Raw genomic sequence first — 24,415 nt, 5'->3', positions numbered from 1 at the left:
ACTCATGCCATATCTACCTCAATTTAGGGAAAATTGAGGAGACTTTGAAATTGCTAAAGGGGAAAAACATAAGGGACTAATTTGCTCCAAAAAGATGTAGGGGCTAAAATTGTACAATTGTGATATATCAGAAGTTGTATTATGCTGATGATCTTAATTATTTTTTACAATATTACTTGAGAGTACTACTAAGGCAATATTAGATCTCTAATTTTGACTTTCTTTGATCGATCCTTTAAGGGTTTTCTTTTTGTTGTCCTTTTGAAGAACTTTTGATGTTAAATTGCTGAATTTTGATCTCTGAAAATACTATAACGAATTTTGATTTAGTCTATAAAAACAAAAAAGGAATATATTTTTCTCTCGTAACAGTGATAATAAATCCTAAATCACATTTAATATTATAAACATCACATCATTGTCAAGAGTTGCTTTTCCAAAAAAAAAACATCATTGTCAAGAGTTATAATGAACAAGAATCACACTATTCCATTTTAACCTGATTCAAAAGAATCATATAAGCACGCATTATCAAGAGCTGAACATAAACCATTTACAAATTACAAATAAATACATCTATCTCAGCCTCAGGAGAACCTTGTGTCTCCCCTATAACATAAAACCTGAAGGGGGGAAATTAGGCCACGACCTGTTTACAACATTTGAAGATCTTAAACCGGCAAATGCCCACAATTTATTCACCTACTAAAATGCTATACAACATCCTTGCTGATTGCAGTACCATCTTCCAAGAAAGCCAATTCCGAAACCAAGGCAATATGATCACTACCCCATTTCTGTACACGGTTATGAAATGGAAAAATATAAAAATACATAATAAAATTCAACACTTTCAAGCAAAAGCCAATTAATACAAACTTTCACACCAAAACTATAAACTTATTCTTTACCTTTGTTGGGTATCCTTGAGCGCTTTCCATGACACATTTAGGTATTGGAGCAAGAACTCTGGTTGTTTGCAGACCTTCAGATCGCCTATGTGACACAGATCAAGGGAAAAATGTGTATTTCAGTCAACTCCTTTTGCACAATGGTTTCTTTAGAATGCTAATTAATACTCAAAATATCTATCTATAAATAAATGTTAATTGAAAAAACATCATGCAACTGCAATTACTTAAGCAATTACACTTTTTGATGGTATACTTATTGCAATGTTACAATTCAAAATAAAATAAGAAGCACCGAAGAGGATAACAGTTGCAGAAAAACTTTAGAGCTTACTGCCTACCAAATATAGTCAACAGTGCCCAAGAAGCACTTGTTGTAACTGGTTACCAATGGTTCACCATTGGGGTCTCTAGTTCCTGAAGAGTCCTGCACATACAAAAGAATGCCGAGTACAATGACATGAATATGAGAGAGCAGCAATTGTAAAATAAATATGAAAATGCAACATAAAGTACACAACAGTTTTTAAATATGAGAACGATATGCTAGTTGTCTTATAAAGTGAATTAAAAAAGGAAAAGAAAAGGAAAGCTATGCAAGCAGTTCTTTTAGATCTACCACAGCTTCAGTGTATGTGCTCTTGAGCGATAAAGGGTGCTCCAAGAATATGCACTCTGCATTTCCTGTTGCAATTTCTATCTCAGCAGGGGTCCATAATGATGGATCATAAGTAGATTTCTTTGCATAAATAGATTTGGAAATCAGACTTGGAGATAAGTCATCCTCCACTTCATTGCTTTCTGCAGGAAGCATCAAGTTGTTAGAAGCAGAATCTAATACCCAAAATTGATATGATTTTCGAGATCTGATTTTGCAGATGGGATAAGTTCAAGATCAATACCTTCTTCGGCATTATGTAAGGCATTTATGAAATCGTTGGCATCTTCACCAGTATTCCCACTGCTTACATCGGCTTTATCTATCTCATCAAAGGAAAACTTCTCTAGTTTTTCATTTAGTGTAAAGTCAATATTGGTAGGTTTTTGTGGTTCGTCAACTGGATATGCAGTTGATGAGCAATTCATTTGGTCATTAGTGATGGCCACATAAGACAAGCTTTCTCTATACCCTGAATGAGGGGCTTCAAAAGCTTCAGAAACTGAAGTCATGCTGGATGGTTTATTTGAAGATACTTCTAGGTTAAGAAGATCTGTTGACTCAAGATCTATTTTCACCTCTGAAGTTTGATCACCTTCTTGAAGAGAGTTTGGGGAACAATCAGGCTCCACATGCTTATTCCCTTTATGGTCATGCAAGTTGGATTTTTCACTAAATGATTCTTGATATGAAGTCGAGATAGCATCTGATATATGTTCTGTGTCTCCCATCCCAGTTGGGCCAGTGTGAACTGTCTCAAGAGCTGAAGACGTTATAGGTGTGATGTCATGAATTTCATCATCATTTATATGATCAATTGGGAGCCTACAGTTATCATAAGAAGGATTTGGAACTTCTTTCATGTCATCAACTTCACCAACAATCTTATTATAGTCAACAGCCTCCTGAGTATCTTTTCCTGCACATGCATCACTCTCCCTGCTACACTGCATATTTGTCTTATCAGACATATCCAAAACAGGGCGAGTATTTTGAGTCTCTAAACTGTTACTCTCAGTGTTTGGATTCTGCATGTCCGACAAAGAACTATTTTGTTCAATAGTAATTTCCTTGTCACCTTCAGCAGATGTGACCTGAACTGAACCATTATCAAATTGTTTTTCACTGCATTAATTTGGAAGATTTTAGTAGATATTAATTGTAAAAGCATGAAATTTAACAAATTTCATCACATAAGCAAATCTAATGCAGAAACCTACCTAGACTTAGGACCATACTTCCATGGGGAGCGAATTACAGCAGAAGCTTGCCCTGATAGTTTATCCCTATCTATTCCAGATAGATCTAACTGTGATAATATGCAAAAATATCATTTCTGCAGCTTTGTACGCGTTAATCATCGAAGGTGACAAAGTAAAACTGAAGGGTATACCTTTTGTTCTGCGATATAGTTGTACAATGGACTCTGCAACAAGATAAAGAATGTTAATACCATACAAGCTATGACCAAACTTAACATACCATACAAGCTATGACCAAACTTAACAAAATAATACTGAAAAGGCATTATAATAAAAAATAACCTTAGGGGTACAATTAAAATCCCCGCAGATAATAACAGGCGAGTTATTCCAAAGTTGAGAAACAGCTCGAGCCTTATCCAGAAGGATTCTGACCTGCTTAAAGTAAAACGAAAAACAATTACACGAAGAATTTGAAATTGCATGACATAGTCAGCTGTGTGAATCTGATATTACCAGATCAAACAAAATACGGAAAAAATCAGAGTCAGATGAGATGTTATTCAATGTTCACAGAAAATTTTTTTTTTTTGAATGGCCAATGTTCACAGAACTGACAGAAGGCTACCAGACATAACATGGATTTTCATGATTCAGTTAAATTGCACACATTTAAGGGTCCTTAGCTCATGTACTGAATTGGCAATTATAGAGGGAAGAGTTGATACAGACATTTAACTAAACGGGTTAAAATAGGTGTAGGCAGTAAGTAGCACTCCTAAACATACATTACACGTAATCCATATTTTTTTAATCTGGAATAGCAACACAGACATCAGAGCTAACCGCTAAAATGGTATAGCAGATAGCGGGATGGCAGCTACTGTGAAGACTACAAAATATTATACAAAGCGTGGAGCCGGTGTTTAGCACCAAACCATGGGCCACTCCAACTCCACTACAGCGCCGCTATTCACAACATATCCTCTTGCTGATTTCAATGAACTAGAAACAAATGTTTCGATTTTCTAATGAATGACTGATATGGAATGGAAATTGAAAATTGCTGAGGATATCTGAGAAAAACTATAGACAAATTATGTCATATTTTTCATAGGCAATATTGAACAATTTCAAATTTATTAGGACTTTAAACCATAAATAGAGAAAATTAGGACCATTGTTGAATCCAGTCTGCATTGAGAATAAAAGCAGTGGATGAAAAGAAAACCAAAATAAAGAAAAAATAACTAACGCTAAATTTGGAATGCAGAAAGAAATATCAATAGCCATCAAAGTAAAACAGCATTTGCATAGCATTAAATAGTGATGCATCCAAAACAAAACAGTATCACTGGCACAGAGGGTTAATCAAAACAGGAAAAAGTGCATACCTGGCCAAGCTTAATTTCCCCTCTATTTGGATTGTAAAGCACATGAGTGTTGCAAACAACAACCTTACGAGAACCTGTCAAGCTGAAGAGTGCATTTATGTTATATTGAGCATACAAAGATTTCTATCCCTGCATAAAATATGAATGGTAATTTTAAAAAATGAAAAGAAACCCCATCAGATTATCAACACCTCAGTCATTAGAAGAAAGTTGCAAGCATCCTAATACAATCAAGACTCGATTAAAATTATATGGTGACCTTGCATCCTAAAGCAACATAAAATACTCTTGTGAACCTAAACATCGTCTCTTGATCCTCATAAAATTCAAGGAAAGTCCAGGACCGTCCAAGCATTTCAAACAAGATCACAGTTATGTTGACCTTAATTAAAACCACATTTTGGTGTTAAATATTATATTTTTGTATATATCTTAGCTCAGAAGTTAGGTGAGACAGATCTTTCTTAAAGTGGACTTTGTGGTTTCTTACTGTTGAAACAATCAGGGACACTACTTTCATCCTATGATAATGTATGGATACTCTGAATGGTTACTGCAACTAGCTGGTAGAGGAATTTATTGGGTTTGTGCATATGATGATGCAGTTGTTTGAGTACATTTGGGTCAAGCATAGCAATGGGCCAACATCACTCACATACACAAAGCAATCCATATAAGACACAATGTTAGGCTACCTTGTTGTATGTTTTGCTTCTAAATGAAACAATTGCTATTTCATCCCTTTGTGCCCCTTCATAGAAATGTTTAGTTACTTTATATACTATATCAAGGAATTTTGTTGAAATCTTTAAGTTAGAACATTATGGAATATGGACATAGTGTTGATAAGGGTTTTTCAGATTTTATGCATCCTCTTGTACCAGTGCCTCAGTTTTTAGAAATTGTGACACCCTATACAACCATCTAGCTTCTTCCTTAACGTGTCACAGTACACAATTAACAAAACTTCATAGCTAAGAACTATTTTCAACCAATGAACGTAATTTTTCACTACTTTAAACTCAATTTCATAATCTATTGAATGTCTAGGACACACAAGTATTTGTGTTTTGATTCAAAGTTCAGACTATGTTATTTTAGCCACTAAGGTATATCCAGTGATAGCAAGGCTCTGGGAGAAATTATTCATTGACAATACCACACACACACAGGAGTTGTTCTGGCTTGAAGCGTGGACAATGCAAAAGCCTGCCAACGTTGAGCTGAATTTCAATTTTTATTTAGAGGAACATGGGTAAAAAAGACTCTGATACTATGTCATTAACCAACTATTTGAATGGTTTAAACTGTTAAGTGAAAACATATGAATGGCATTTGCACATAATAGAAATATAAAAATTTGATTAGCCAACAACATGGATCAAATACCTGGGTGGGAGAGATCCGTTTTGATTTATGAACTGTTCAAAGGAATCACATATAAAAAAAAAAAATACAAGCACATCAATAAAGGGGTGAAAAGTAGGATAATTGGAGATTTACAGTTTGTCTCAATAGGAATTGAAAAGGTCAAAAAAGGCCAGTATAGGAGTTTTTATGTACCTCTAGTACACATATTTGAGCAACATTGTCTCTGAGTCCAAACCTATTGAACTCAATGCTTTCTTCATACAACAAATTGAACCTATGATAAATCGGGATAAGTAATATTACTATTTGTTAGAAGCACCGAATGAGATAGATGCAGATTATCAACAAGATCAAGAGTATAAAGTATAAAAGAAACAACCAGAAATATTACCAAAGTTAGTCAAGGTTTATGATAGGAACTGGTTCAGATTCCAGATTATGAATAGAAAGAACACAAATTCCTTGAATATTTGAGTATTAAGACAGAAATGGAATTAAAGAATATATTACTGAATGGTGCCCAACCCGAAGGAGTTCCAGAAGGTGGTTCAAGGTCCAAACTCAACCTATTAACATACTAACTAACAACTAACATTTGTGTATAAAAAAATATATTACTGAATGAAATTAAAGATTCAATATAACAACTTGACCAGTCTCTGGCTTAATTATTATATGATTGTAGATTAGTGCCCTATGATAATAAGGTTCTAAGTTTAAGTGATAAAAATAATGTATAAGCAAAATTTGGGAAGAAAAGCATGTGCATATTTTTTCCAAATGATACAGTGTTGTTGATGGCGGAGAGCCAAAAACCCACCATACTGACAGACATATGATGCCGCCATATCCGAGTATTGCACTGTGGCACTGGCGCCTCCATATCCATGTATGGCGCCGTGGCGCCGTCATCCTTCACAAAATTGACCATGGCGGAAAGCCAAAAACCCACCATGGCCGATATTTGACAACACTATACTCATAAACGTCATGTGCATGAATACAATGAATTTTTAGTCACTATCAAAGAAAATAAATCCCAGTTTGATAAGTAGCATCCAGAGGAAGGTATAGGTCTAGAGAACCTTGATGTTCGCCAAAAGATTGCACAACCATCAACTGGATTGCCGGTACGCATCTGTAAGTACAGAAATGTCGTTAGACTTCATAATGCAACAGTAATTTTTATTTGCACAATAATTGATATAACAAATCCCAATTAGAATAATTAAATCAATAGAATTTTTTTTTAAAAAAAACCTGCTGAAAGTGATGATGCAGAAGAAAGGTCACTTCACATCAAGCAAGTTACAACTTATGCAATATTTATAGAGGGAAATGGAAATATTGGCAATCTATCATTATATGATACACGCATTACACGCATTCATGCAAACATGCTTCGCAAGTAAAAGCAAAGTTCTTGGTTTAAAAAGCCAATGTAAGTATTTCTACTCCCAAAAATGTGACCTATAAGCCCAAATGAAAGGGACATTCATATATTTATGAATAAATATTATGTCAGTTCTGATGGTCATTTTTTTTTTGAATGGATGTAGCTTCTGATGGTCTAATCATCACAAAAACAAAAACAGCCAACAATATAAAGTTCAGGCAAGTATTACGTCCAAAAATATATCATGGATAGTTTGATTATCACATAAGCATAAAAGTGATGTCATCTTAACAAAGTTCAAAGTAGAAACAAAGCCTGAGAAAAAAAAATGTATACTTATAAAAAGTGACATGGGTTGGGTAGCACTGAACAAAACAGTAAAAATGCTTATGGCATGTAGCCTTCAAACACATAGCTCTTATAAGTTCTAACCAACCTTCCAGATGCCTCTGTATCCCTTAACCTTCAAGTCCTCCGCCAACTCGTCAAATCTATCAACCTCCTGGAAGTAGCAAAATAAGATCAAAAGGGGATTTTCTTTAAATTCTACAGTTAGTCAGATTTTCCATATTCAGTATCCATGCATATAACAGAAATAACAAATAATGATGATATGATCAGCAAAGAAGGCATGAGGAAAAAAATCCAAAAAGATAAATCTTTCTGAGATGTTAATGCAACTCAAAAACCTTGTTTGAAAATAAATGTAAAGCCTTTGGAAAATGAAGATGTAAAATTCCAAGTCTGATGCCAACAATTATAAGTGGAGAATCTTTCTTGCAATATATCATTCTCTTGTGTATTTCTGCCCAATACAACATCTGTAATTCATGTCATAATTATTAAACAAGCCAAACCAAATTTTACAATAGTGTTACAGTGTGATGATATATAATATGTAACAGAATGGTCACAAACATGTTAAATAGCATATTTGGCAAGAAGTTAGCATTGTGGCATAATATGTAACAGAATGATAACCTGAAAGCACATGATATCGGCAGACCACAAGCCAAGCTCAAAAATAATTTTACTCTTTCTCCACTGCCAGTTCAACATGTAAGAAGGTATGTGATAATAAAGTTTTCTCCAGTGGTCCATAGCGAGGTAGTCGGCCAATATATTATAGGAAAGGACTTTAAACCTTTCTGTTGAACATAAAAAAAACAATCACAAACTAAATTAGTATGATGATGTATTGATATAAAACTCCAAAACAATAAATCATGAGCAACAAAGAGTGGGAAGAGGGTAGAGTAATAAACAATCAACCTCAAACCTATCGTCCTCTCACTCGCCAAATCATCCATAGTTTTACGATATTTTCATTTATGTAGTAAATTTAGCTCCTATCTAGTAAAAGATTGAAATGTTGAACCTCATTTCCTTCTTACCACCTTCATCTTTTCAATATTTTTCACTTAGGGTATTAGATTAAGCTCCTTGTTTTGGATATATATATATTTCTAGTAAAATATTTAAATGTTTTGAACCTCATCATTCTTCTTACCACCTTCATCTTTCAATTAAACTTGTGTGTAAGCAATAACATCGCAAATTCCCAAAATGCCATTTATCAAACCATGTATCAGCAAAATTCTTTTTCATTGTCATTTGATTTCTTGAATTAACACCTAAATGCACGTGGATGCTCCTTGATATTGATAAGTTTACAACTCAGATAAATTTTTCATAATCTAGCCCTGTTTGGATAAACAACTTAATTTGCAGCTTATATAGCATAAGTGCTTATCATGATCAGCACTTATGTATAAGCTATTTCTAACAGATATAAGTTGTTTTTAATTTTTATAAGCTATCTTGAAGAACTTATGAAAGTAAGTTATAAGCAGGTTATAAACATTTCATAAGTTGCTTTTATATCTTCTCCCAAACAACCTCACAAGTGGTTATCTCAGTCTATAAGCTCAAATGAATCAATCCAAACACGCCCTTACATGACACATTGAACATCAACAATGCAAAGTAGCAACATTAAGAATTCCGACTGCTAAATATCCACATCATCCTAAACCCTAAGTTTTGAACCAAAGTAATAATAAAATCACATGATACAATAGTGAAGTTACCACTATGACGAGGTGGTGGTGGCGTCAAAGCAACCTCCCACTCTCGATGATCCGGAGCCTTTGGGCGAATATTCTGCTGTGGACGAAATTGACGTTGGTGATCATTTGGCTGCCGAAAATGTGGCGGCCGATGAGGATGTGGATAAGGATGAGGTCTTGGAGTATAAGATGGATTCTGATATTGAGGCGGTGGATGAGGACGAGGATTGTAAGGTGGATTCTGAAAGTAAAACGCCGGAGGAGGATGACGACTCAGATCGTAAGGTGGATTCTGATGGAACTGCGTTTGATTCGCAAAATTTTCACTCTCACCTCGCCGGAGTGCTGAATTGGCGTCACGAACTGACTGTATGTGATCGTCTCCGGTAACAAAATGGCCTCTCCCGCCGGAGTTTGAGCGGCCGGAGTATCCTCTACGGTGACCTCGGTGCTGCAAAATTTGAAGAAAAAGATTAATGATAATAAACAGAGTTAAACTTTCATAGCGGATTCATGCATTGTTACTACGAGCATGTGTGTGTTGGAGAATAAAAGAGAGATTACATAGGGGCGTGAAGACATTGTGGCGGTGGAGAAGGCGGTGTCGGTGGCGGCAAGGAAATGGATAGTCGGAGGAGTGCGTCGCATTGTGTGAAAGTGAAACTGTGAGAGTAGAAAGAGAGCGCGTGAGAAAGTGAGATGGCGCGCGTATGCACGCTCTCTAAGGAGACGCGTGAGGTGATGCACAAATTTTTTTTTTTTATTTTTGCTTTCACCACCGGTTGAATCTGGTTCGGGGTCAGTTCTGACATCAAGTGGTTACAGCCCCCTCCCAATCGCAATTGTGGATGATGGAACTGCGGTCCTCCCTACCAAGTTCAGCGTCAATCACCACTAAACTAACTAACGATTGATTGGTGATGCACGAAACTTGATTGGCCTTAAGGGTGTTCGCGGTGCGATTTGGTTCGATTTTGAGCATAAAAGTCATCATAACCGCGAGATAAAAATGCATGTGGTTCGGTTTGGTTCGATTGGTTTTTGAAAACTCATCCAAACTAAACTAAACCAATGCGGTTAGAGTTGGTTCAGTTTGTGCGGTTTATCATGATATAAAAAATATGACAGTATTTTCAACTTGTTACAAATAAACATATGAAATTTTAATTTATTTTATTATTTACATGATACAATATACATGATAAGTTATTTTTAATACCAATAATATAGTTCTGGATCACGTGAAATGATATGTTTAGACAGCTAATTTTATGACTCAATTTGGGTTATTGATAATATTAATAGTCGATAGTTAAGTTAAATATTGCGGTTTGGTCTGGTTCGATTTTCTGAAATGAAAACCGCAAACCAAACCGTGCGGTTTAGAAGAAAAATGATCCGTGCAGTTAAAACTAAATGCGATTTTTGCGATTTCGATTTGGATTGGTTCGGTTTGCAATTTTACTTTTGGATTGGTTCATATATGACCATCCCTAATTGGCCAAACTCCTAAAGCCCTTCTTTTGGCCGCAGTCACACCATTAGATAAAACATAATGACTTAAATTATTAAAATAACTTAAAAATCTCTACTGAAATTGAAAAAAAAATAGTCTTTTCACATTCTTACATTTTCATTTTACATTAGGTAAAAATTATATTTAGTAAAATGTATTAATATTATATCTATTTATATTTATTTATGCCTCTAGAAAGTTTTTTTTTTTTACAATAATCAGTTTTATTTAAAAAAAAAAAACTATTCATGAAGGTCAATAAACACATGAGGTACTCAATTTTTGTGGATTATCCACTATATGAATACATATGAATACCCACGTGGATATGAGGCCGTTATGGATATCATAGCGGGGTGTTCATTGATACGGGTGACTTGTTAAACCCGCATTTTACCCGCGAATCCGTGTAAGTGCGGGTCCAATTTGAACCAACATGTTCAAACCCGAAAAAGTTGGTTCAGGAAATGCGTTTATGATTCTAAACATACGAACCCGCGAACCCAACCCGCTCTAAAAAAATCGTTACATTATGCACTTTTGATCCCCTTATTTTGAAAAACATGAACTTTTGATCCCTTTTTTAAAAAGCCAACTTTTTGATCCCCTATTTTGAAAAATCTGAACTTTTGATCCCCTAATTTAGATTTTTCTGAATTTTAGTTCCCGAACTCAATTTGATCAAATTTTTGCTATGTGTCAAGCTCATTAATGATGTGGAAGTAAGTGTCCATATTGACAAAACGTTTTAATGTCTTTAATTTTGTTTACATCAAATATTTTAAAAATATTAAAAATTAAATTAATTAATAATTATAATTTAAAAAAGTAAAATTAACCTACACACACGCGCGCACACACGCACACACGCACACACGCACACACACACAACCACATTAAGTGGTGCATGGAAGAAGTTCGTGATATCACTATAACGAATACGAATTTTACAAAATCCACTTTTTGATTGAAAATAATGTTTGTAAAATATAGACCATCCATGTCAAATTTTAAAAAAATTTAAAATTATTTGGTATGTCATTGAGACCCATCAAGATTAACAATTTATGAGTTTTTATTAAATACCGTTAATCTTGATGGGTCTCAATGAAATATTAAATGATTTTCAATTTTTTTAAAAATTGACATGAATGATCTATATGATTCAAACTTTCAATCGAACAGTGAATTTTATAAAATCCGTACTCGTTATAGCGATATCACGAACTTGTGCACCATGCACCACTTAATGTGGTGGTACATGTTAGACAAAGCCCTATATTTAAAGTAATTCATATAATTTTAAGTGTTTAAATTTTAAATAGTACTCCAATATAGTTTAAATTTATAAATTTTCTTGAAATAAAATGTCACTCACCAGCGAGTTAGGTCGATTCGAGTTTAAGATAAAAAATACAAATTTTACGTTCAATCCAACCCGTTTAACTTTGATATGGTTGGATAACGAATTTGGCTAAAATCGGGTCATCCCAACCCGCGTGCCTTCCATCCTTATGGATATTCATTTACATCATTACAGGGCATTTTTGGAATTTTGAAGACTTGTGCAATATATATATAGGGGCTAAAGAGCAAATTTATTTTTCTTGCATGCCCTCCTTTCATCTCATCTCATATCTCATATTTTTCATATGCTGCAGAGAAAGATTTGAAGACTGAACCCTAGTTCTGCACATTTGTGACCACCGTCTAACCTCCGTCCTCAACGTCGAAAATCTGAGCTCGGTACACAACCTTCGAGGTATATTCTCAACTCTATTTCCTCCTCTCCAGTATATTGCTTTGTTTCCTGTTCCCTGCTCTGTTCACATTTTCCATAATCGTCCTCTCAGAAGAATTAGATTTTCACCACGCTTAATGTTTAGTTACTTTAAGCTTTAGAGGCTTAACTTGTTTATTTCCTTGAATTTTGTTGGTATTTATAAGCTTAAGACATGCACGTTTTACTTCTAATTGTCAATATTTCATGAATTTTGAGTAACTTATTTAATTTTTCAGCAATTATGTGTTTATTAGTATTAACAATATAATCATTCCGTCTCCGATTCGCTATCCGGGATTGACATCCTGGTTTTGATTTAGTTGTAACTGTGTGCCTATGTGTTGTTGAGGAATGGAACAATTATGGTGTTAACATTATAAAGATGGAGAATAGGTAAAAGATTACTTTTGGCTGGTGTTTTTAAATAGCAGCTATTGTGTAGCGGAATTTAGACAAACCACTATTTTTTCTGATATGCTATTTATATTTAGTACAAAATGTTGTCACATTGATGCTGTAGTAGACCTATTACGTAGCGGAATTTTAACAATCTACTTTTTTATGCTACCCAAGATTGACAACACAGTTATATATCTCACTGTATCAATTTCTGATTAAGTAGATTTCAACAAGCTAATCAAGCATGCACTAGTAGTAAGTAGTTAATCTTTTGTGCACACAAAGAACTATGCTTGTTTTGCAATTTGTGCTACATATGATGCTCTCTGTTTGCCAGAATCGTGCTACATAATTGTTGTCTTATGTAATGTCTTTGTTTGTTGGATTTGTGTCAAGTATGTGTTTGATTTGTTTTATGCGCAACCAATTTTTTGTTTGTGAGTAAAACTTAAATCAATGGATCATGTATTGGGGCGGTGCTGGTTATAAGGAAAGAATAGTAATACATTTGTCATTTAGAAAAGTGTGCGTGTAATATTGGTGCTGCAATACTGCAACTTAATGGGTTGCTGTTGGACTAAACATGCTTATTGGGTTCTAGACAGGGGTATAGATTTGATATCTAGGTTATGGTTGTGTTCAATTTACAATGTGCCTGCATAATGCAGCATTGCATGTACTTTTGTGCCTAATAACCCACCGCACTGGCTAACCAATCCGCCTTAATGTAATCAGCAGGTACAGAAACAACAATGGACGAGAACGACTTAACCAACGAAGTAGTGAAAGGGAAGAAGAAAGGGAAACACGATAAACCAAAACCATGGGATGACGATCCTAACATCGACCGCTGGAAGGTTGAGAAATTTGACCCATCATGGAATGAAGGTGGAATGGTCGAAGTCAGCTCCTTTTCAACTCTCTTCCCTCAATATCGTGAAAAGTATCTCCAAGAAGCTTGGCCACTCGTTAAATCCTCCCTCAAAGAATTTGGCATTTCTGCCGAACTCAACTTGGTATGAATTCTATTGATATTGCTTTTTGAATCCCTAATTGATTAAATATCAACCCAATGATAATAATGTGTTCATTGTTTATTGCATTCACAATTCTAGGTTGAGGGTTCAATGACAGTTTCAACAACCAGAAAGACTAAGGATCCTTATATTATTGTTAAAGCTAGGGATCTTATCAGGCTTCTTTCTCGGAGTGTTCCTGCTCCTCAGGTTATTCTTATTATTGCGTATCTACTGTCATACTATTTGGAAGAACTTCTATAAACCAGCTTAAGACATATCCATTAGCTGTTTTGAACTTATTTAGAGTAAATATTGAAAACAATTTATAGCTTATATGAAAATAATTTGACTTTAGTTTATCTTTTGTTATAGAAATAGCTTATGCATAAACACTTATATAAGTAAGTTGTTTATCCAAACAGGGCCTAATCTCTACAAAAGATCATCTTATCCATTTTTGGCCTTCCAATATTTTTGCTAATGTTTAAACCCTAGTTTGTTGACATTGGGACTAAACATAGATGAAGATGTTAGTCCCTAAATTGTTTACTTCAAGACTAAAATACATGGGCTAAATCGGCAAACTAAGGGTAAACATTGATGAAATGATTTATAGGGGCTAAATTTGATAAGAAATTATTTTATAGGTGTTAAAAAACATTTTCAAGTTCATCCTAAATTATAAACTAGGTCAAAGTATTTACATGGTTGACTTAAATTTTAGTTTTTTATTTTTTAAATGAATTATGATATATGTAATAGTTGGTTGGTTTAAGTATTTTTATGTTGTTATGTTGATTGTGTGTCTCAGGCAATAAAAATACTTGACGATGAAATGCAATGCGACATCATTAAAATTAGCGGGTTGGTTCGCAATAAGGTAACATCATTGAGCTGCCTCTCAATAAAAATATTGACCGCACTTTCTTTGACTTGTGTGGTTTGTTATACAACTGTTTTTTATTTTTATTTTTCCGCTACTTTGCATATTCTTCTTGCTGGTTCTTATTTTTGTGATGCTATTTTGCCGTCCCTTCTTCCATTGTGGTTTTCCTTGTTGTCAGTTAATCTTAGAATATCAAAGCCTCTGTTAGATTCTTATTTGGTTTATTATTAGTCCTTTGTGTTGGGTATGTTTGCTGTTCAGTTGCCGAACTGGAAAACAGTTGAAAATCAGTTCGGTAAACATTGGACTGAACATATGTGCGTCAAGACTCAAGAGTCAAATTCAAAACAGGTTGGGTAATGCGTCTTTATATAAATCATCAGATTTACCCCTGTTTACCATAGCAGCCAGCTTTGAGTTGCTGCAGTGGAAGTTGCAATGAAGGAAATCATGTAGTAACCACCCGCTGCAATGCTGCAGTGCCTCTATTCCATACAATTGACTTCCATGAAGGCAATGTTAGGATTTACACATGCTAGTAACCACACGTGTTGAGCAGTAATTATTCAGCTTAATCAACTTATTCTTCTGAGCCATCAAATTAATAAGACTAGAGTTTATAGTTAGTTCATTGTTTTTTTTAATTGCAGTGAAATTCACTAAGCATCTGAAGGTTTTTCCATCCACGCTCCAATGATTTCTATGGACTTCTTATTCTGCATATATGTGCTCATAGATTTTGTATATAGTGATAGATTTTAGAATAGAAACATTTCAAAGAAATTAGTTTGATGGTAGGAGTTGAATATTTGACTGCAGGAGCGATTTGTAAAAAGAAGACAGCATCTTGTGGGTCCCAACTCTTCCACCTTGAAGGTATGTTTTGTGTAGTTTTGTTTTTTTTAGGGGATTGACTTGGTTGTCTTTTTTTTATTATTTATTATTATTTGGTACTGCATACCTCTGATAACATAAGCTGTTACTCACTTTTCTCTAACTACAATAGTGCAGGCTCTTGAAATACTCACGGGATGTTACATTCTCGTACAGGTAATGTTAATTGTTGCTTCAGATTCTATAAGCTCTGGACGTTTACTTGCACTAAGATTTAGGTTGAGTTCAGAATGAACGTTTCTAACTTTGCTTGTAATTTCACAGGGAAACACGGTTTCTGTGATGGGTTCATACAAAGGTTTGAAGCAAGTCAGAAGGATTGTTGAGGAATGCATGCTGAATAAAATGCACCCCGTCTACAACATCAAGGTTTATATATTTGTATTTTCTCCAGCTTGTTCTTTAGTATAGATTTCAGGTGTAGAAAATATCTTATTTCTTTTCCCATTGTCAGATTCTTATGATGAAGAAGGAACTTGAAAAAGATCCAGCACTTGCCCAAGAGAACTGGGATAGGTTTCTTCCAAAGTTTAACAAGTATGGCTTTAATTATTCGATAATTTGTATATTCAATGCACCCTCTGCTTCAGTTTTGTTGATGCTTCATTTCTTTTTCCAGGAAAAATGTAAAGCAAAAGAAAGTTAACACTAAACAGAAGAAGCCATATACTCCTTTCCCTCCTCCTCAACAGCCTAGTAAGGTGAGAGAACCAAATTCTCCTCGTCAACAGTCACCTCTTCTATCAGATATGTTCTTTGTTTACTGGTGAATTAAATTCTAAGGTGTCCTTCGTAATTTATGTGATATTCCAGGTTGATATACAATTAGAAACTGGGGAATACTTTATGAGTGACAAAAAGAAATCCGCAAAGAAATGGCAAGAGAGGCAGGAGAAGCAGGCGGAAAAAACTGCTGAAAACAAAAGAAAACGAGACGAATCCTTTATCCCACCTAAGGTCTTTTGCTGTTTTTCTCTACTTCACAAAAATTTATGTCATGCATACTGCTTTATGATTTCCTTCATGATATTTAATCAAACTTCTATTTAAACTTTTTTTAGGAACCTACAAAACTGGTGGATAATTCTGAGGATGCTAATAATAATGTATCTGAAATGGCAATGTCCTTAAAGGTGCGAGGTTATATCAAAATTTTCAATTGCCATGACAATTTTTCTTATTTTGTTACAAGTTTTCTTTGCGGAAACTAGCAGTTTATCTTCAATGAACAATTATCTCACCCGAATTCAAACTTTTTCCTCCACAGAAAAAGGCAAAGAAGTTTGGGAAGAGCAAATCCGAAGAAAATATAAATGCTGAGGCATACATTATAGGGTCATCAGACCAACCATCAAGAAAGAAATCTAAGCAGCAAAGGTCTTAGCATGATATTCATTATAAAGATGGAAGATGTGCATGTGATGTGATTTTGATCCATAAATTTTGATCCAATGACTGTAATGTCTGTAACGTCTGTAACATGTATACTTCTGTTCCCTATACAACTTTTCGTCTCTTTCAAAATCATTGCCAGATTCGTACTTATAATATCCATGGATTCTTGAGTTACTTATACTCTCTCCGGTCCTTTATAACTTTTTATAAGGAACACTTTGAGGAAAAAAATTGGTCATTTTTATAAAAAAAAATTTGACTAATTTTCAAATGTTTTAAATGTTAAATTTCACTTATGCCCTTATTTATTATGAGAGAAAATTTAAAAATAAGTAAGTTAATTGAATAAATAGTAATTAAATAAGGGTATACATGAAATAAATTTAAATTTATAAAAGTATTAAATGAAAATAACTATTGATTGGTCTATGAATTTTTCAAAGGATTATTTATAAAAAGCAGGAGTATTTGATTTGCTAAATTCTGTGTAATACCATTCTTCTGGGAGTAGTGGTGCAACGCAATGTGGTATTTGTGTCCTTTCATCTATTTCACTGCGTTTTCTCTTCATTGATTGCCATGATGAGTAGTGGTGCAATGCAATTCGGTACTTGTGCAACGCAATATCACATGTGTCGTGTCTGGAAATATACTTACATATTTCGAGATGTTAGTTTTTACATCAACTTGTTTTCTGTTAAATGAAATCACAGTAAATTCATAGAATTTATCTTATATTAAAACAAACATATACTTTTTCTGTCCCTAATTATAAAAACTCTTTGTAAAAAAAGTTTGTCCTTATAAGATCCTTTACAAATTTCTAGCTGCAGTTTGGGATTTATGGAATGAAATGAATAATCGGTTATTCAAGAATTCAGCTAAAATGTTATTTCAGCTTTTGGACAAAGACAAAATTTACTCTTTTTGATAGTTGAAGAAGACGAATGTGACCTTAGTTGCAAACTTACACAATTGGTGGTCGAATCCTATGTTATGTTTGAGAATCGACTAATGTTGTTTTCTTGTTCATCCGATTATATGTGGTATGACTCTTTGTAGTCTCTTTCGGCACACCTTGTGTTGAGAAGGCTATTCGGTCTCTTTTATTGTGATCCATTTTTACTTGTTCAAAAAAAAAAAATTTCTATACGGAATTATTACTCTTTTTCCATATATATCCCTCATTATCGGTCGCAGGCCTGTCACAGTTGCTGCATAATGCAGCTTACCAGCATGGGACTGTCGTAGATAGGGTATTTCGAATGTGCAGAATCGAAGACACTGCAATGATAGGACGGGTTGCATCATTATTTTGGTGCATTTGGCATAATCGAAACAACAAGATCTAGAATGACAATATTCAGTCCCCGAGCCAAGTTGGAAGCATGGCGTTCGTCGTCTGGAATGAGTGGTTTACTGTCCACCAACTGCAGCGTCATAACGTTGTTCCTGTTGAGGATCCTAGGCCGGTTCAGTGGGAGAAACCAGGAGTGGGATGAATAAAATGTAATGTTGATGCTGCGTTTTTAGTTGGGTCCGGTGTTACTTCTATGAGTCTTTGCTTTCGTGATATCAATGGACATTTTATGGCTGGCTTGACTCAATGCCAGCAACATTTTTATTCCATAGTGGAAGGCGAAGCATTGACACTATTACATGCTATGAAAGAGGCTATCCATCGTGGATTTGAGCGAGTTCAATTTAAAAGTGACTCAACGTTGTTGGTTGACGCTATCCATTTGAGAAGACGAGGCAATTCGGAATTTAGTTTAATTGTTAACGACATTATTCTTCTTATGTCATATTCTTATGTAAACTTTGAGGTTAAGTTTGTTAGGAAACAAACGAATTTGGTTGCTCATACTCTTGCTAGGGCGACCAATGTTTGGGCTAGTTTCCATAGATTTGAGATTATTCCCTTATGTATTGAATATTTATTAGTTAATGACATGAATTAAGTTTGTTTGGTTCTAAAAAAAAAAAAAGTAACATTGAATACATTAGATATAAAGGTCAAATTAGTAAAAGTCTCATTCAAGTCACACAAAATTATTACTCCAACAATTTTTCTTAATACCCGTGTTTTTTTTGTAAAGATTTTTATATTTAGGGACAGAGGGAGTATAATATATATTTTATCTTATTTAATTTTGAGCGTAATTTAAAATTAATAATTTTATTTTTAATTTGGAAATTTAAGTGTTATGAATATTAATTAAAGAAAATACGACAAAATTAATATATTATTAATTTTAAATTAAAAATAAATTTTCAATATTAAATAATTCACACTTAATTGAATTTCTCTCATTCTCATTAGTTAAATATGATTATAGTCATACATTTTAATGACAAATAACGCAATAACTATATGTTCATCAATCTATCTTGTAAAAAATATAATATTTCTCTCATTCTTTTCACGTATTAAATAACTTTTTGAATCATGCATGTCATATGATATTGAATATTATATATGATTAGAATTTAAAGTGATTGACTCTATAAAAAAAAATACAAAGTGATAAACTCCTTGTTTTATTTTATTTTTACAAAATCCCTTTTATATTACACTTTTTTTATACAATATTTATGTATCTATTATTTATTAAATAACTTATTATATTTGAATGTTCACAAATCTTAACTTAATTGACAGAAATATCGAAATTGTTAGGTGAAACGCAATTTCATCTATCTACAAATTTTTTTTTTATTATATTTAAATAATCATATAAAATTTTGCAATATTTTTTTTTGAAAACTTGGTATCCGGCCTTAGGACCGACTAATCCAAGGGGACCAATCCCACCGCTCACTTGCGGGGGCCCCATTTAAAGCCAGAGTTTTTTTTGCGTTGCATGGACTTGGCCCACCGAAATTGGCACCAGTGGGAATCGAACCTGAGACCTTGAGAGGAGCATACTCAAGGGCCCAAGCCGACACCACTTGACCAACCCCAAGTGGGTTAATTTTTTTTTTGCAATATTATATTATTTTATCAAAATATTTTGGGTGGGGCCTATACTACCCTTTCATAATTTGAGGGTATGTGTCCATTAACCAATAAGAACAAATATATGAATGGATTTACATGTGGTACCCACAAGAAACTTGTAACAAACTTTTGAATTTGCAGGACTTGCATATAGCTTGTTATCATTGGTTGAGGGTATTTACCCATCAACCAATGACACAAACACACTTCCTTCTTGCACCGAAGACAGCATAAACAACCACCGCAAGCCCGCAACAACACCAACGACCCATTTTTAAACAAAAATGGATTTAGAGAACCAACACCATCCGTGAATAGTGCCCAACCAAACAACCATGAACCCGGTTGTGAGCCACGAACAGAGAAGGTAATTGAATCACTTGCATGCGGCACGTAAGGGACTCCGAATGGCATGAGAGGTGAAGCAGATGGTAAAGGACCACACTCGAGGTTACTAAGTTTGGATTTGAACACATAGTGGTGGCTTGTCAGTTGAAACGGCCACAAGAAAAATTACTGTTATAAAAAATTGAATTGGCAAACAACTGTGAACAATTATATGTTACTTCTTTCATAATTAAAATATATTATTATTGTTAAAAAATTAAGTGACTTTTTTGATATGCTATTATGTGTGTTTCTAGATAATTTTTTTTGTGTAAACTTGTTTTGACTTCCAATTTTATTCAAAATAATTTTAGTTTCGATTTAACACTGAAATTCATAAAAAAAAAAAAACATAGAATCATAGACAGATGAGTTAACGGAAGAAGGAGTATTTGATTTACATTTTACAATTTCAAAAATATTTGACGAATTTTAAAATTCAGGGGAGTATTTGATATTTCAATCCTTACTTATTTGATTTGATGACTAAGTGCTTGAATTGAAGAGAAGATGGTTGGAGAAGGAAGAAAACTAAAGGCAGTGATTGCTGGAGGTAGCATAGCTGGGATATCAACTGCACATGCCCTTATCTTAGCTGGTTGGGATGTCCTTATCCTTGAGAAAACCACCTCACCTCCAACTGGAAGTCCTACTGGTGCAGGTCTTGGACTCAACCCTCTTTCTCAACAAATCATTCAATCTTGGATTTCAAAACCACCACAATTCCTACATAACTCCACTTTTCCACTAACTATTGATCAGGTCAATATTCAATATCCACCCTCTTTATTTGTTTATTGTTATATCAATATGAATTATCTTATTTAATTCTTATTTAATTCTTATGACATACTTTGTTATATCAATATGAATTATCTTATTTCATTATCAATATTCAATATCCACCCTCTTTACTTTGTTTTCTCTAAGCTAAAGATATCTTAATTACTGTCTTTTAGAGCCAAATTGTTTTGAACTCACCTAGTTAACGTGAATTCTGATGATGATTAATGAATGAATACTGTACTATTCATATTGTTAGGTTAATTAATCAATTATGTGAATTGGCATAATCAAATTGATTGTTATTAAACACCAATTGATGAATATGTATTATAGTGCGTGGCAAAACGGGCCGAGTCTGCCAGGCCAGTCCGTTTAGCCCATTATTTTAGGCGAGGCGAGTTGAAGTTTTGAGCCATATCCCGTTTCGTATATGTATCATTGAACCGTATCCTAAGTGTATAGGACACATTTTTTTTAAAAATTAAAATTTAATTGCCGGATACTTCCCCGATACGTATCAGACACCGACACTTTGGCAATTTGGAAGTATCGGGGGCTTCAGAGCCGACCACTCAAATAGGCCCGCCTCTGAAAATACATGATAGTAAAGGGGTGGAGAAATACATTTTATTGTGATTTGTTTGTTCTGAATGATCCGTGATCTGTCGAACCATTTTATTATGCCCAATGAGAGGTTTTTTCCCTCAGTCGATTGGTTATTTAACCGTTAAGTAAGAAACAAAGGGGCAAGAGAATCTATAGCAACTTATGTATTTCTTCGAATGAGCTAATACTTTGTTAAACCAATAGTCGAAAGAAACCTTTTGATCTTGATGTATAATTGAATGAACTCTTTGAGAAATTGTAGTATTTCTCAGGTGAAACCACAGAACTGAAGTGTTGTTTGTTTTTGTGATTTTTTTTCCTCCATCTTGAACAGAACGAAGCAACGGATAGCGAGAAGAAGGTTAACAGGACATTGATAAGAGACGAAAGTTTCAACTTCAGAGCAGCACATTGGGCTGATCTTCATGGTATTCTCTACAATGCATTGCCGGAAGAAGTATTTTTATGGGGTCATCTTTTTATCTCTTTCCATGTTGCAAATGAAAAGGGTTCTGTCATAATAAAGGCTAAAGTTCTTCAAACTGGAGAGATCATCGAGATTGTAGGAGATTTGCTTGTTGCAGCAGATGGTTGTCTCTCTTCCATCCGCCAAAAATATCTCCCCGATTTTAAACTAAGGTTTGTATATCAGAACGAAGTTGAAATGAATAAACCATCAATTTAATAACTAAATCTAAATTATCAGTTTGCAGTTTTTCTCAAATTTAGCCTTAAAATATATTAAAATATATTAAAATAATAAGTTGTCCCTAAAGTATATGAAATCTGCCATTTTAGTTACTAAAGTATACAAAAAATCATCAATGTAGTCTCTAACATTTTATTAGTAGAGACTAAAATGACGAGTTTCTTATACCTAGGATAGTACTTTATTGTTTTTATATGTTTTAACTTTTAAGGATTAAATCCATGGTTTATTCTTTCTTTTGTACGGAGAATGTCCTTTAAGGTGAAGTATCTTTTGCAGATATTCAGGCTATTGTGCTTGGAGAGGGGTTCTTGATTTTTCAGAAATTGAGGATTCCGAAACCATCACAGGTATCAAGAAGGCCTATCCTGATTTAGGAAAATGTTTGTACTTTGATTTGGCCTCAGGTACACATAGTGTATTTTATGAGCTTCTGAATAAAAAGCTCAATTGGATTTGGTATGTGAATCAACCAGAGCCTGAAGTGAAGGTAACATTGCTCATCTAGTCCTACTTCCTATAATAAGAAATATCTTAATTGATAAATATCCTTAGAATTTGCTTAAATAAATTTGTGTTGCTCTTCAAAACATGCTTCAAACATAGTCTTTAAATTATGTTCTTAGTCAATAGAAAAGCTTTCTAGCTTAGGGCCTGTTTGGTTTCAAATTATGTTTTCTGTTTTGACTTATCTATTTTTATTACTTGGTTTGCTTGTGGAGGTAGGGCTGCGTACATCTACCATCCCTAGTCTCCATCTGGTAGGAGCCTTGTGCTCTAAGTCTCCCTTTTCTGTTTTCGAAGTTTTGTATAGAAAAGAAAATGGCATGGAGCAATTTTGCAATTAAAAGTAAAAATATGAAACAAAAATAAAACAGAAAATGTTTTTTAAATCAAACAGGCCGAGTCTCCATTGTGATCCCAAATCTATAATTTTCATTTTCCTTTTGTTGCCATATCAACTTGTGCCGACTCTATATATTTTGTATATGCATCGGTGTTGTCAAATAGAGGCTATAGTGGCGCTATAGTGTAGTGGAATTTGAAGAAACTACTATTGTTCTGCGATACACAAATCTAATACAAAAGTGCTGTCACATAGAGGCTATACCCCATAGCATAGCGGAATTTAAGCAAACTGCTATTGTCCGTAATTCACGATTGACAACATTAATATTCATGCTTCCTTTTATTGTTGTCGGATCAACACTGCTAGTTCTGATTCTATTTTAATCTTTGGTTTCAATATTCTTCAGGGAACTTCAGTGACAACGAAAGTAACTAGTGACATGATCCAGAAGATGCACAAAGAAGCAGAAAAAGTATGGATTCCCGAGTTAGCAAAGGTCATGAAAGAAACAAAAGAACCTTTCTTAAATTTCATATATGATAGTGATCCCTTGGAGAAGATATTCTATGACAATGTAGTATTTGTAGGTGATGCAGCTCACCCGACTACACCTCACTGCCTTAGAAGCACAAACATGTCGTTATTAGATGCATCAGTGTTAGGAAAATGCATAGAGAAATGGGGAGCAGAAAAGCTTGAATCAGCTTTGGAAGAGTATCAGTTCATCAGGCTACCAGTTACTTCCAAGCAAGTTCTTCATGCGAGGCGTCTCGGTCGCATCAAACAAGGACTTGTGCTCCCTGATAGAGATCCTTTTGATCCCATGTCTGCAAGGCAAGAGGATTGTCAGGAGCTTTTACAAAGGAACACACCTTTTTTCAATGATGCTCCTTTGTAATTTGTTTCGGTTACATCTTCGATTTGATTGCATGTGTTAGTAGAGTTTTTGCTGTTGAACAATAGCTTCACCATCAATGGATATCAAATGCAGTAAAAATAACCTTTTGACAGCATTTGCAGATGAATATCAAATGAGGAGTTAATCAGCATTTTAGTGCTTGAAACTGTAAGCGTCTGTCAATTTAGTCCCTTAAATCAAACATCAATTTAGTCTTTTTCCAAATTTAGCATTACAAATTTAATGGTTTTATTCTTGTTTTCATGCATTGAAATACTACTCAAT

The 24,415-nt window shown here is 34.2% G+C and overlaps 3 protein-coding genes across 4 annotated transcripts; 2 read left to right on the top strand and 1 right to left on the bottom strand.

The window, feature by feature from the left end:
- Positions 1-468: 468 nt before the first annotated feature.
- Positions 469-9,742, bottom strand: LOC123915024 (carbon catabolite repressor protein 4 homolog 6-like). Its single transcript, XM_045966186.1, has 16 exons — positions 9,566-9,742; positions 9,023-9,452; positions 7,914-8,080; positions 7,369-7,434; positions 6,622-6,674; positions 5,729-5,810; positions 5,555-5,586; positions 4,166-4,247; positions 3,114-3,206; positions 2,963-2,995; positions 2,790-2,878; positions 1,814-2,694; positions 1,531-1,712; positions 1,253-1,338; positions 912-996; positions 469-797 (listed from the first exon to the last, which is right to left on the bottom strand). The coding sequence occupies exons 1-16, from the start codon at positions 9,647-9,649 to the stop codon at positions 714-716; spliced, it is 2,529 nt and encodes an 842-aa protein (XP_045822142.1). The 5' UTR covers positions 9,650-9,742; the 3' UTR covers positions 469-713.
- Positions 9,743-12,126: 2,384 nt separating this feature from the next.
- On the top strand, positions 12,127-17,073 carry LOC123915013 (KRR1 small subunit processome component homolog). 2 transcript variants are annotated; one of them, XM_045966178.1, is made up of 12 exons: positions 12,127-12,279; positions 13,438-13,715; positions 13,815-13,925; positions 14,530-14,598; positions 15,424-15,480; positions 15,616-15,654; positions 15,763-15,867; positions 15,953-16,035; positions 16,118-16,199; positions 16,312-16,455; positions 16,560-16,631; positions 16,766-17,073. In XM_045966178.1, the coding sequence occupies exons 2-12, from the start codon at positions 13,452-13,454 to the stop codon at positions 16,880-16,882; spliced, it is 1,143 nt and encodes a 380-aa protein (XP_045822134.1). In that variant the 5' UTR covers positions 12,127-12,279; positions 13,438-13,451; the 3' UTR covers positions 16,883-17,073. The 2 variants fall into 2 exon arrangements, with proteins under 2 accessions (XP_045822134.1, XP_045822131.1); XM_045966175.1 differs by having other exon boundaries at positions 12,139-12,279; positions 13,435-13,715.
- A 3,026-nt stretch (positions 17,074-20,099) lies between these two features.
- On the top strand, positions 20,100-24,355 carry LOC123915006 (6-hydroxynicotinate 3-monooxygenase-like). Its single transcript, XM_045966166.1, has 4 exons — positions 20,100-21,043; positions 22,008-22,312; positions 22,662-22,872; positions 23,639-24,355. The coding sequence occupies exons 1-4, from the start codon at positions 20,792-20,794 to the stop codon at positions 24,128-24,130; spliced, it is 1,260 nt and encodes a 419-aa protein (XP_045822122.1). The 5' UTR covers positions 20,100-20,791; the 3' UTR covers positions 24,131-24,355.
- The last annotated feature ends 60 nt before the right edge of the window (positions 24,356-24,415 follow it).

This window comes from Trifolium pratense, linkage group LG1 (assembly GCF_020283565.1).
Source record: "Trifolium pratense cultivar HEN17-A07 linkage group LG1, ARS_RC_1.1, whole genome shotgun sequence".
NCBI lineage: Eukaryota > Viridiplantae > Streptophyta > Magnoliopsida > Fabales > Fabaceae > Trifolium > Trifolium pratense.
This window is presented reverse-complemented; position numbering and strand designations above follow the sequence as displayed.

Coding starts and splice junctions, on each gene's coding strand:
- LOC123915013 (XM_045966178.1), top strand. CDS start 13,452: ATGGACGAGAACGACTTAACCAACGAAGTAGTGAAAGGGAAGAAGAAA. Junction 13,926..14,529: donor GGAGTGTTCCTGCTCCTCAG/GTTATTCTTATT, acceptor TGTGTGTCTCAG/GCAATAAAAATACTTGACGA. Junction 15,868..15,952: donor ACCCCGTCTACAACATCAAG/GTTTATATATTT, acceptor TCCCATTGTCAG/ATTCTTATGATGAAGAAGGA.
- LOC123915006 (XM_045966166.1), top strand. CDS start 20,792: ATGGTTGGAGAAGGAAGAAAACTAAAGGCAGTGATTGCTGGAGGTAGC. Junction 21,044..22,007: donor TTCCACTAACTATTGATCAG/GTCAATATTCAA, acceptor CATCTTGAACAG/AACGAAGCAACGGATAGCGA. Junction 22,313..22,661: donor CTCCCCGATTTTAAACTAAG/GTTTGTATATCA, acceptor TATCTTTTGCAG/ATATTCAGGCTATTGTGCTT.
- LOC123915024 (XM_045966186.1), bottom strand. CDS start 9,649: ATGCGACGCACTCCTCCGACTATCCATTTCCTTGCCGCCACCGACACC. Junction 4,248..5,554: donor AACGGATCTCTCCCACCCAG/GTATTTGATCCA, acceptor TGCACTCTTCAG/CTTGACAGGTTCTCGTAAGG. Junction 2,879..2,962: donor ACTATATCGCAGAACAAAAG/GTATACCCTTCA, acceptor ATATTATCACAG/TTAGATCTATCTGGAATAGA.